A 12,243-nucleotide genomic window follows, 5' to 3' on the forward strand; every position below is an offset into this window, starting at 1 on the left:
TTTAATTTGATTATTAGTGGACAGTATCGAAAGTATGATCAAGCCACTGATGTGGTTTGAGTAGTAGTGTCAAGTGGACTATGATTATACATGCATGATTCCTGATCAAAACATGCCACCATGCAAATCATTTCTATGCATTGAACGAGCACAATTAATTATTTATTTACCAGGAACTCGGTCTGAGTAAGTCTCTTTCAGCCCAAGTCAAAACCCTGATAAACCCCAACCCATTATCGATGTGAAAGCCCATGTATAAAATGTCTTTTTTTTTTCCTGTAAGTATAACAAAGAGATGATGACGAGATGAATGACATGGGCTGAACTTTTCCCCTAATTTTTGTGGGTCAAATAAGGTGGGGTATTCATCACAACAACGGAAAACCCTTGCATATTGTTCCGTTTTTTTTTTGTTTTTTTTTCTGCGGACACTCCACATGATTGATTTAACATCGTTATTACTGGTTCACCTATGGTTTAAATACAACATCCCAGAATCCTCCTGGGATGAACGGGAGGATTCCGTCGGATTTCGGCAGTGTAGTGTTTGAAAGGGATGTCCGTAGCGGAGGAATGCTGAACTCCACACATGGTGGTGCAAAGGAATCCATCTAATGAGTTTACTTTGTACTGCTTTGTCCTTTGGCAGGTGGTCCCTATCAAAGATGTCTGCCATAGGTCATTATTTTATTTCTCCTTGTAAGTGCCTTTTGGCTGCAGTTGGAACAGTAAAATATTGGTCACTAAGCACAAATGTAAGACAGTAAGCTCATAGGTTGGTTTGGTCATCATCAAAGCTGTAAAAAACCAAGCTGCTTTCCTGTTGCACCGGTGCATTTGTTGTCTGTAAACAACCTTTTCCCCCAAAGATCTCTGTGTTTTTTGTTGCAAATGATGTTCTATACATTTGTTGGAACAGATAGTTTCAGTCTCGACTACGGAGTTCGGTCTCCATCGTTCCTAACACTTAGATTCCTTGACATCTTTTTGGTTTTTGCCCTTTTTGTCACTCTCCTCCAACTTCTCCTTCTCAGGTTTGGTCACGCTGTCGTAGGACGGCAGCGAGGCAGTAGAAGGTGTGCTCTCTTTCTTTTCCTGATTGGTCCCGCCGTTCTCCAGCCTGCTGCTGCCGAGCAAGCGCTTGCAGATGAAGCCTCTCCGAATAAGATATGCACGGTAAGAGCGCTGGATGACTGAGGCAGACATATGCTCCTGCTTGCGGCGCAGAGTGGTGGTGATGGGCTCAAAAGACACTTTGGAAGGATTGGCAGCAATGAATCGCTCTTCCATCTGTTGCCGCATCATGTCCAGGTCACCGCTATCCCCCAGCACACGCTTGGTGAAGGCAAACAAGATGTCTAGGCAGTGAATGCGGTCGCCGCTTACCATGGGCAGGTCCATGGCGATCAGCTCTATTGTGTTGGGCTTGGGAACACGCAGCGGGTGCTCCAGAGTGTCAGCAAAATCACCCAGCTTGGCGAAGGTAATGAACTGGGAAGCAGTGGGGTCAAACTTTTCCCAGATCTCGTAGAAGGACTCAAAGTCGTCCTCACAAAGTGGGTCAGCGCTCTCCTCTGTGGCGACGCTGAAGTTCTCCAGAATGATGGCGATGTACATGTTCACCACGATGAGAAACGAGACAATGATGTACATGACGAAGAAGAAGATGCCCACTGAAGGGTTTCCGCAGTCACCTTTCACCGTAGTACCTGGATTCTCCTTCTTCGGATCACAATCTGGTGGGTAATTGAGAATGGGAGCGAGAAGGCCGTCCCATCCCGCTGAGGTGGTTATCATGAACAGACAGATCATACTATTCCCAAATGTTTCAAAGTTATACATGTCATCTATGCCAGCCTCCCGCTTCACATAGGCAAAGTTTGACATGCCAAAAATAGAAAAGATGAACATGACCAAGAACAGCAGAAGGCCGATATTGAACAGGGCCGGCAGTGACATCATCAGGGCAAACAGTAAAGTCCGAATGCCCTTTGCTCCTTTGATCAGACGCAAGATACGCCCAATTCGAGCCAGACGGATTACCCTGAACAACGTTGGAGACACAAAGTACTTCTCAATCAGGTCAGCCAAGAACATACCTGTGGTTTGGGTGATAAGAAACAAGGAGAAGAAGAGGACAAAATTAGCCAAAAATGAAGTGCTGTATTTCAAAGCGTAAATAAAAAAGTCCATGAAACATTGTTCACTTACCCACGATAGAGAGAATGACCACAACACAATCAAATATGTTCCAGCCGTTGGTGAAGTAATAATGACGCAGTGCAAAGAGCTTCAGGACAAATTCAGAGGTAAAGGACACAATGAAGATGAAGTTGACCCAGTACAAAATATTTTCGGTCTCTTGTGACTGATCGTCAGTCTCAACCATCATGGTGACCATGTTCAAACAGATGAGGATCATGATGGAAATATCAAAGACCTGCTGTGTCACAAAGTCAAACACCATCCCCTGGAGCTTGTTCTGAAGAAGAGAAAAATAGCACAGATTAGGACTATTTGTGTCAAGTCAGTAAGCACAGTATCACTTTTTAACAGTGATGTACCTGGGGTCTGGGTATGGGTTTCTGAGGTTTCTTTGAGCCAAGCTTCTTCATAGCATTGTAGTACTTCTTCTGTTCCTCAGTCATGAATATATCCTGACCTCCAAAGTATAGTCATAAATAATATTTGGTTAAAATCTACTCAAAAAGCTAAAGTTAAAGTGAAAACCACTCTTTAGAATGAGCAAATAGTTTTAAGTGAAGGTAAAAAGTGGACACTTATCTTTTTCTTTTGCTGGTTAAAGTTATCGATGATGACACCAATGAAGAGGTTGAGGGTGAAGAAAGAGCCGAATATAATAAAGATGACAAAATAGATGTACATGTAGATGTTGTCCTCATACTTCGGTTGTTCTCCCACCTGAGGAGAGAAATATATTTTAAACAGGTACTTTGATTCAGGTTGCAGTTAAGATTGCTCAAAAATCTCACCTTTCGCGAGTCAACTGCTGCGTACATGATGTCCATCCATCCTTTAAAGGTTGCCTTAGAGGTAGAAAGGGAAAGTTAATATCAGTGTTATATCAACACTATTTCTTTAGCCAGTGTACCATCTAACAAGAGACTAAAACACTCAGGTAGACTTACCACTTGCAGTAGAGCCAAGTAACCAGCGCCCACATTGTCAAAGTTGATTTTGACGTTCTTCCAGCGTACCTCAGTGTGGTTCAGTTGCATCAAGTATAGGCAATCTGATTTGTTGTTGACCGTTTCGATATCGAAGTATGCTTTTTCGGTCTGGTTGTAGCAGTAGTAGTACTTCCCCGCAAACAGGTTGACACCCATGATACTGAAAATCAGCCAAAAGATGAGGCAAACCAGCAACACATTCATAATGGAAGGGATGGCACCCACCAAGGCGTTGACTACCACCTAGAGCAGAGTAGGACAGACAAGGCGGTATAGTGTAAGAGACGGGAAATGGCCTAGCATACAGAAACACATTCAAACACACTCACATTTGTGGCTGCATATTTGGATGGCACAACAAACAAAGAATGCCACTATGAACATTGCTCGAGTTCAAATATTAACAAATTATATACTCTCTTTAATTCATGTTTCAGTCACATGGTCATCCAAGAAAACAGCTTGAAGCTTATTGTCTGAACGGTCCGATAACATTTTTTCAATTTCTTGCTATAATTCTTTGCTTGACTTAAGCTGGTTTTATGTTGTTTTCCCACACAGGAGACAACTTCAGGTCAAGTGATCTAAGCTAAAAATAAAAGTCTTACAGCAGACTTCGGCTGCAAGCAGTTTTTCACTGTGTTCGCAATGAATTCAGCCTTGTTATACTAAAAGATCTCCCTATTCATTCCCAAAGTCATTTTTTAGAAAGTATGAAAGATGCGGTCACCTTGCATTACATGAGGCTGCAGACAGGCAGCAACATACTTTGTGACAAAACCAGCAACCAAATAGTATTAATTTGCATTCCTGCACATATATAATAGTCTCTTTTGGTTGTTCAAGAATAGTATTTTACAACAGTAAAACAACAGTTCTTCTAAGATAGCTGCAGTGTGGTGGGCTATTGCTCGCTGACTATAGACTGGTTGTGATGTATCAACACTTCATGTTTAGTTCATGAATATTAATCCATAACCAAATGGTTAAGTCTCTTTAAGGTTATTATAAATAGTCAAGCAATTAACTTAGTGGGATTTGTAAATTGATTGGTTGGTGGAATGTGAGTTGGAGAAGAGGTTTGAGAAACCTGTCAGCACAAATAGCTTTAAACAAACATTTTGTTTTTCTTGGGTGGCCTACGACCTTTACAAAGTTAACACTATTTCTTGCAAATACTAGTTTCAAGAAATCTTTTGAATCTCAAAAATAAGTGATTCTCTATTCTGGTCCTGACCTGGACTACCCCAGCACTGCACAACATGGATGTTGCACAACATGTTCTGTGTACTGGATTTGATGAAGAACTTGCATAATTTACTTTTTTTAACAGTCGAGAAGTATGTATTCAGGTGTGTTGTATGAATACAATCTTGACACACTACATCCAACATGCTGGCACAGTTACGTGACCTATGAGGCCACTGTAGAGGAGTAAAGTGCCAGACACACAATTCAGAATCTCTGTGGAAGCAGCAGGTTATTTGGGTATTTTTCTCCTTTATTAATATATATTGTATGCATATTGAGACCTAAAAGTACTACTAATAAAACGTGAAGTGCTGGGGTCTTCCAGGACCATGGCCCTAAATAGTATCCATTTGACTTAGCAGTATATTTATAAAAATGAATGCAACACCTTCCATACAAATATGCCACACAGACTCACACAACGACTTCTACATACCCAAAGCAAACATTTGCACCCTTAAAAACTACAACCCACCACCCAACTACTTTAACGTAGCCATGGCAAGCTTGAGTAACATAAAACATTTTACATCAACCCATCCTCCCCGCACCCCTTTTGCCTCCAAGTCCCTCCCCTCCCCCACCGTCCCAGTCAGGACACTGTCCATCAGTGATTAGCGATGAGCAGAGCGTGCCAGGAGACGCTCACTAACTGTGTTAGGCAGCCGAGCCGCAGCTCTCAGGCAGGCAGCTGAGCATGCAGATCTCTCACATACTGAAAAGTGGAGCCATATTCCCCCCTTAAACACACAGAGAGGCACAAAGGACAGCAGGATTCTCTCAGCAAGTGCAGGGGACCAGTCTGACTTTAGCTGGTGCTTTTAACTGCTGATTTGTTGTACGTATTCAAAGAGAAATACAGGACGAGTAATAATGAAAGACTAGGTATGAATTTGGAGTGCTTAAGATTAAAGGAAAAGATCCCCAGGAAAAAGCACTTGTCAGGAGAATTACTGTCCATCTTTCAATAGAGACTACATGTTCAAATGTCACATAGACATAAAATATCTTTGTGAGAATCGACACAGATATTAAAGTGAGGGAAAATGGCTTTCAAAAGTGCATAATGTGCATTGGCAATTGAACAGGACATGCGTGTTACATGACATCTTTGTGCAATCTCAAGAACCGTTAAAATTAATAAATAAATGGACAGGAGAGGCAGCAGTGTGGAGAGATTTCTGCTATTTCAAAGCTGGCTGGGGTTTGATAAATGTTTGTTAGGATAGAATGACTGAATAAGGTCAATCGATTTCCAGTTAATCAAAACATACATCAAACAAGAATTATTTCCTAATATACTGGGTTGTTGTATCAGGCCAGAGAATTGGCTATTAAAAAGGGCAAACACTCCACAGTCTAAGCGGGTTTTTTCTCTACAAAGTTGTGTCTCCTTGTCAAATCATTTATTAATTTTTAACTTTTTTTTTGTGCTAATTTCAAACAAAACAGCATATCAGTTGATGAACTTTGATATCGACTATTCTCTAGGGTAAGAACTCATTGTTCTCTCTGTACTTTGACTAATATGTTACTACAGGTTACATAGAATTGATTTCACACACCCTCATGAATCCAATTATAGGTACATAAACAGAACAAATCTATGAAAACCATTTTGATTCACCCAAAAATGACGGTCTAATCTAAGTACAATACTAAAGGTATTAAGAGATAGAAGACAGAAAGACAGACACAAACTAATTACAAAAAACTATCAAATAAAATGCCATAAAATGCTATAACAGTGCTCCAGAATAAAATGAAACATTTAAAAGCCAAATGACTAAAAATAAAGTAAAATATTAATTTTTTTTATTATTATTACATAAGTAATAGTTCCTGGTTCATTGGATTGAAAATGAATTGGGGTTCAGCAAGGGAACTTATTGCCAGAATGATTCACTGACTCAGCGAGTCTGACTCAGACGACTAAATCACAAGCATGTTCGTGTCATGAATCTTAAACACATTAAAATGAGACGCTTCACAAGAGTAATTTTTTCAAAGCGGGATGGATATCATGGCTTGCACTGTTCTTTGTGTACGATCTAACAAGATTATATCTGACAAAACCGCATATGGATGCAAACAAACTCGACAATGGTGACTAGATTTTAGATTGGTCGCAAATTTTTGTACATTTGCAACCATTTTAGTTGCAGTCTGGAGCCCTGTTTATATATAAGTGCAAACATAACATCAAATACAGCTTTAATTTTGATAACTGAGAAACCTTGTCTGTCATTTTTGGGTTCAGATATACCTTTCGTTATAACAGCAGTGTGAGATCACAGAATCTCTTTAGTCTGATTACTTTACGCTTTACACTGTTTGAAAATAAAAACTACAGACTTCACACTTGCTATTTGTTCCAAAGTCTTGCACATTTCCTAAGCTTCTGTGTTGGCTAATTATAAAACCACAGATTATTAGTAACTATTATAAATGCCCTAACTAATCAAATCTAAAAGACATCATCCACTCCAAATTGCTAAAGGCTTCAAATGGAAACCAGCTGGAAAATACAAATAGATACAGAAGCTTAGCAAATATCTCCCCTCTCAGACTCCGGGTTTTTCTTTTTACAGTTCCATGTGCAGATCCAAGACAAGCAAAGAGGGGTGAGGTGAGCCTCCAGCGGATTGGCTCCTCAAACGCTGCTCTGGGCTGGGCAGCGCGGGGCCAGATGGGCTGAAGTGAACAGTGTGAAATGAAGGGAGGGAGGGAGGGAGGGAGGGAGGGAAGGAAGGAGGGGGCTGCACGGTGCTGCAGGTGAGGGGCAGGGAGAAGGTGAGGGGGGGTTGAGAGGGTACAGAAGCTCAGGGCAACCAGTCCACAGGTAAGAGAAGAAAGACTGAAAGTGACAACAACCAGGTGCAACTGTTCACAACCATCAAAGGTGTCAAATTTGTTAAGATGACGACTATGGATGACCTGCATGTGTTCAAACATTCAGCACTCACAGGCAATTATCATTTCTGGTTAAACTATCACTCTGACGTATTCTTGCACTTTGACTGAAGTAAAAAAAGCAAAATGTTTCACATTGACCAATTGACTCTTTGCTAAGCTCTGCATTCTTGATATATGCCATATCAGGATTTGGCTCTTTAATAATTCAAGTCAATGGTAATTTTACAACAATTATACTAGTATTCCAAAAGTGTGGGGTCAATTTTTTTTTTTTTATGTTTTTGAGAGAAGTTGAGCATTTATCTAGACAAATTACAATTTAAAATAAAAGTTTTCAATTTTAATACATTTTAAAATGATGGCAAACATTGCTGCTATAGGGACAAACCAAAGTGGATATACTGTACGTGAAGTATTTTTTGAAATCGTTAAATCAATCTTTACAAGTGCATGATGTGGATTATAATCATACCATTATATGATGTATCATTCCCAAATTAACATGTATGACACCAATATGGGCATCAACATTTGGATGATGCAGTTCTATTTATTTAATGTAATGAGTTATACAATAAATTAATGTTGTGTTGATTCAAAGTCCCATCAGCTTTCAATCATGTTACTGTGCAATTTGTGTAAAAAAAATTTTGAAGATGCTTTACTATATCATACTTCATTCCATTTTACGTAATATCAATTAAAATGTTGCATATTTATGAGCACATTTTAATGAATCACACGGAGCAAGTAACTGAAACCGGGTGGGAGCTTAGCAAGGGTCATTTATATAAAATGTTCCTTACTCTACGAGAGTATCTAGTTTCCTGTAGTACTAGTGAAGTGGGGACCTCAGTGGTAAAGTGTGCTGTGCTGCTGGTTGTTCTCTGAGAGACAGGGTCAGTGTAACAGAAATGAAAGGAAGGGGGCTCTCCATCAAAAGCAGAAGTTAAGAGTCAGGCTAAATGAACAGCCAATTGCAGATCAAATGCTTTGTGAAATGAGAAGGGATTTGAATGGTGTTGTGTTTGGTTTGTAAATCATTTTTTCATGCTATTTTTCCCCCTCCAGGGCCAATTTGAAATATTATTTGTAATGAGGCAGCTTTGATCAATTTGACAATTACTTAAGTTAACTAGTAGTCAATCATACACCCAATTTCAGTTAAATTAGGGAACAGAGATGCTTTTCACATCCTATGTTTCACAGTTATCTCAGCTGCGTCATGACTGGATCATTAATGTGGTACAGAAGAGGTGTGCATGAAAAGGATAGGCCCTTTTCATTGGCGGCTGTCTTTAAAAAAAAAATCCCCCGGTATGGTTTTGGTGGTCCTTGTCGTTTGCTTTTTTTTTTCTTTTTTTTTTGATCAGTTCTAGCATGCTGTAACTGCTGAATGGGCATGCAGAGAGATCAGCTCTATAGCTTTGTATCTTACCCTCATCCCTTCAAAACGTGACAATGCTCTGAGGGGTCTCAGGGCCCTTAGTGTCCTGAGTGATTTAATGGGCCCTAGATCGGAGTAGCCCAGCGCATTAGCTATAAGGCTGACTATAGACACCTACACAGAAACAGAGAAGCAAAAAAGGATCCATACTGTTAGACGGGAGAAAGCTCTTGAGGGAAAAGATGGCCTCTTGAGCTGCTGGAACGTTGGTTTACACACATACACAACAGTTTGGATGGGTATATACATATATAACACTGCATTTATACATGTATATATCCCCAAGAAGGAGAGAGAGAGAGAGATTGAAATACTCATGTTTAGTATTGGTTACAGGTAAAGATAGGGGTTCAGAGGCAGAGGATAAACCCAGGATTTTGCGCTCTGTTAGTTTTGGGAAGTCACCAACCCTTGTGAGCTTCCTTACACCTGTGGAGAAACTTGTGGTTGAAAGAAAGAGACAGAGAGAGAAGCATAAGACTCCAACACAAGAAGACAGAGAAGCGCAAAACACAAGGCTGATGAAGTACGTTAGGAGACCTTGGGGACGTGGGGGTTGAGAAGATAGAGGTGACCCCTGCATGTGCATTAAAAAGTAATCAACCCAACATACTGCAAGAACCTTACCCTTGCCCTTCTAACATTGTCTCTCCATGTGGCTCTTGGCTGAGGCATTAAATCCCATTTACTTTAAGACAGACAAACTAATGGAACCTGTGAGAAAGAATACAGGTAAACATGTACATGTATGCCAAATTGCAAGTTACATTGATTTTACTGTTTAAAGAGCATCACATTGACACAGTAACGTGACAGTGGAGGGGGAGATCAGGGGATCGCAGATAGTAAATGGACATTAGACAGCACTCAAAGGACAAAAATCACTCTGCGGGAACTCAAGCCCTGGTGAATCTTAAAATGCCATCCATTGTGGAAAGGTAAACGCCCTCCATGCTAGCAGAAAGGATAAAACGTACGTGGACGCAAAGGGCAGAAAGGTCATGTCGGTCAAAATAACTCTCCAGAGAAACATATTGATTATTTTTCATGTGTCAGAGGTGTCAATGAAAAGGACTGGCGCAAATAAGAATGTCAAAAAAGTTTGTTATTGTTCAGAACCAAAAATCTCAATGGATAGGCAGTGGCATTGGGACACCAGGCTTGAGCACCCCTATGAAAAGGAATACAAACAGACCTGCACACCTCCAACCAACCACTGACGAAGACTTGGTAAAAACACAGCAAAAGTCCACAACATCGAAAGCTAACCAACTCACAGAGGGGATTCTATTAAAGGTGAAAGCTTTATTCTCAATGGCATGATGATATCATGTTCCTTCACTGAAGAAACCACTCTAGCGGACATTTTAGAAACCACAAGCCAATAACTGGCAGTCTTCAATAGTTTTGACCCACAAGGGCACAGTTTGCATCAATAATCTCTGAACAATAAATAAATAAATATATCCGCTGTTAAATTATCCTGAAAAAATTTATTGATTTAATGGCATAAATTAAAATAAACTCGCTTTTTGTTTCACACATTAAAAATACTGATTTTCTCAAGAGTTTCTTGTTTTATGCTAGATACTGTAACTTCACAAAATCAGTCCTTTACTGGAGATTCTGTGCAATAAAGCTTTCTCCTTCATCTACAGATCATGTGATCTTTGGGGGTAATTGTCACCTTTAGCCTCAGTCGGAACCCACAAGCGCCCCTTTATGGAGGGCCCCGGGGCCCCCTGAACCGGCTGAGATGGCCCATCAGTGTAAGCTTTCTTCATCTGCCGGCACTCTCGCTCTGCAAGGCAAGGTCAATGAGATGTGTGGCTGTGACCAAATGAAGACAGGAAAAAAAATATCAACTGAAACGGAATAGATTCAAAACATAATCAAAAATGGCTGATGTTTGTCACTCATACCATTACGTGATCAGTTATTAAGTGAATTTTCCCCAAATAAAATTAAGTTAATAAAGCATTATATTCAAATAATAGATATATTTTTGGAATGGATTATAACTCACACACTCCCTTAACATAAAAAAAAAAAAACTAGAAATATGAGCAATCAATGGTTGATGGCACAGATATATAGTATGACACAGACTATGAGAAATAATGGCACATATACACAGTATATAAATATACATAAACACACAACACAAACACATGCTAGATATGATGCCGGCCCCGTGTGAAAGCCCTCTGAGCATCACACCCATAAAAGCAAAGAACAGTGGAGGAACAGAGCATTGACTAGTCAGGAGGACAACTCACCGTCTGCTGCATGTCCTCAACATCAACACATCTCAGCACTACCTCAAGGAAGGGAAGAGCAGGTGTGAGTGGGGAAGGGAGGAATGAACTTTTGATCCATCTTTGGGATAAGGAGTTCTTCCCAACTAGCACAAGTGTTAGTCCAAAAACCCAGAAATAGTCACAGAGGACTATAGCTTCCATCAGCCTCGATTAGGACTGAGGAATAGGGGTTATTGGACAGAGGGTAGGTATGTACTGTAGTAAGAGCAAACTCACAAACTTGAGTTTGTGTTTTTTCTTTTTAGTAGCGGGATGAATCCTTAGCCAGTTGCTGGATGGTCAGATTATGTGTTATGCTGCATTCCATTTTAAGTCAGATGTGGGATTTTCCTACTTGATATCTTAAGATTTTAGAACAAAAAAACAATGCACTGTCCAAATGCTCAGAAGATGTGAAAAGACATACAGTATTAAGATCCATTAATGCCTTTGTTAGACGTTTTATCAAAAGCAACTTGCATTCAAGAATAGATTTTATTAGTTAATGCATTCCCTGAGAATCAAGTCCATTACCCAGACGTTACTAATGTCATTCTCCACCATTTGAACTACAGGAAAACTACACCGTCCCTCCAGTTTTTCACGATATCGCTGAATACAACGCAAAATCAACGATCCTGCATAATTCCTCATTTCAATGCAAAATAATCGCGAAAAATTAACAGGTCTCACAAAGAATAGATAATAATTATCTAACTGAGTTTAGGATACAGATGTCGCGCACATGATGTCAATGAAACAGTGAAAGCAAACTTTTCTCACCTGCCGTCTCACATAAGTTCCAATGACCATGCAAAGCGAGTAAGAAACATGGACGAATGACCAAATAAAAGTATGATATGCTTGGTAGTATTAAACAGAGTTATTTAAAGCGCAGCATACCACAAAAAGAAAATTTAATTCACATTTCTGTGGGTGCGCTTGCCGCCTGTCAGCACGCCTGTACCAAATTGTGTTCTCTTTGTAGGCTTATTGCACTTGAATGGTCAAATACACACATAATTATGCCAAAATGTCCATCTTGGTGCTTATGTCTTAAAGGTAGGGTAAGTAATTTTTTCATAAACACCTTTTGTTATTCTGGTTGAAACTCTCTTCACATCCTGATAGCAATCAA

General features: G+C 39.9%; 1 protein-coding gene across 9 annotated transcripts in view; it reads right to left on the reverse strand.

The window, feature by feature from the left end:
- Window positions 1-422: 422 nt before the first annotated feature.
- The window catches only part of scn8aa (sodium channel, voltage gated, type VIII, alpha subunit a), a gene marked incomplete at its 5' end in the record, with an annotated part of 62,952 nt that continues 51,131 nt past the window's right edge, over window positions 423-12,243 (reverse strand). For all 9 annotated transcript variants that reach the window (XM_081387565.1, XM_081387562.1, XM_081387567.1 and 6 more), the window contains 7 exons: window positions 423-2,099; window positions 2,212-2,482; window positions 2,565-2,662; window positions 2,781-2,922; window positions 2,994-3,047; window positions 3,150-3,434; window positions 8,797-8,919. In XM_081387565.1, coding sequence (XP_081243691.1) covers window positions 961-2,099; window positions 2,212-2,482; window positions 2,565-2,662; window positions 2,781-2,922; window positions 2,994-3,047; window positions 3,150-3,434; window positions 8,797-8,919 — 2,112 coding nt within the window. In that variant the 3' untranslated portion in view covers window positions 423-960. The remainder of the gene's footprint in view (window positions 2,100-2,211; window positions 2,483-2,564; window positions 2,663-2,780; window positions 2,923-2,993; window positions 3,048-3,149; window positions 3,435-8,796; window positions 8,920-12,243) is intronic.

The sequence above is a fragment of the Scardinius erythrophthalmus genome (assembly GCF_964197995.2).
Source record: "Scardinius erythrophthalmus genome assembly, chromosome: 15".
Classification (NCBI taxonomy): Eukaryota; Metazoa; Chordata; class Actinopteri; order Cypriniformes; family Leuciscidae; genus Scardinius; species Scardinius erythrophthalmus.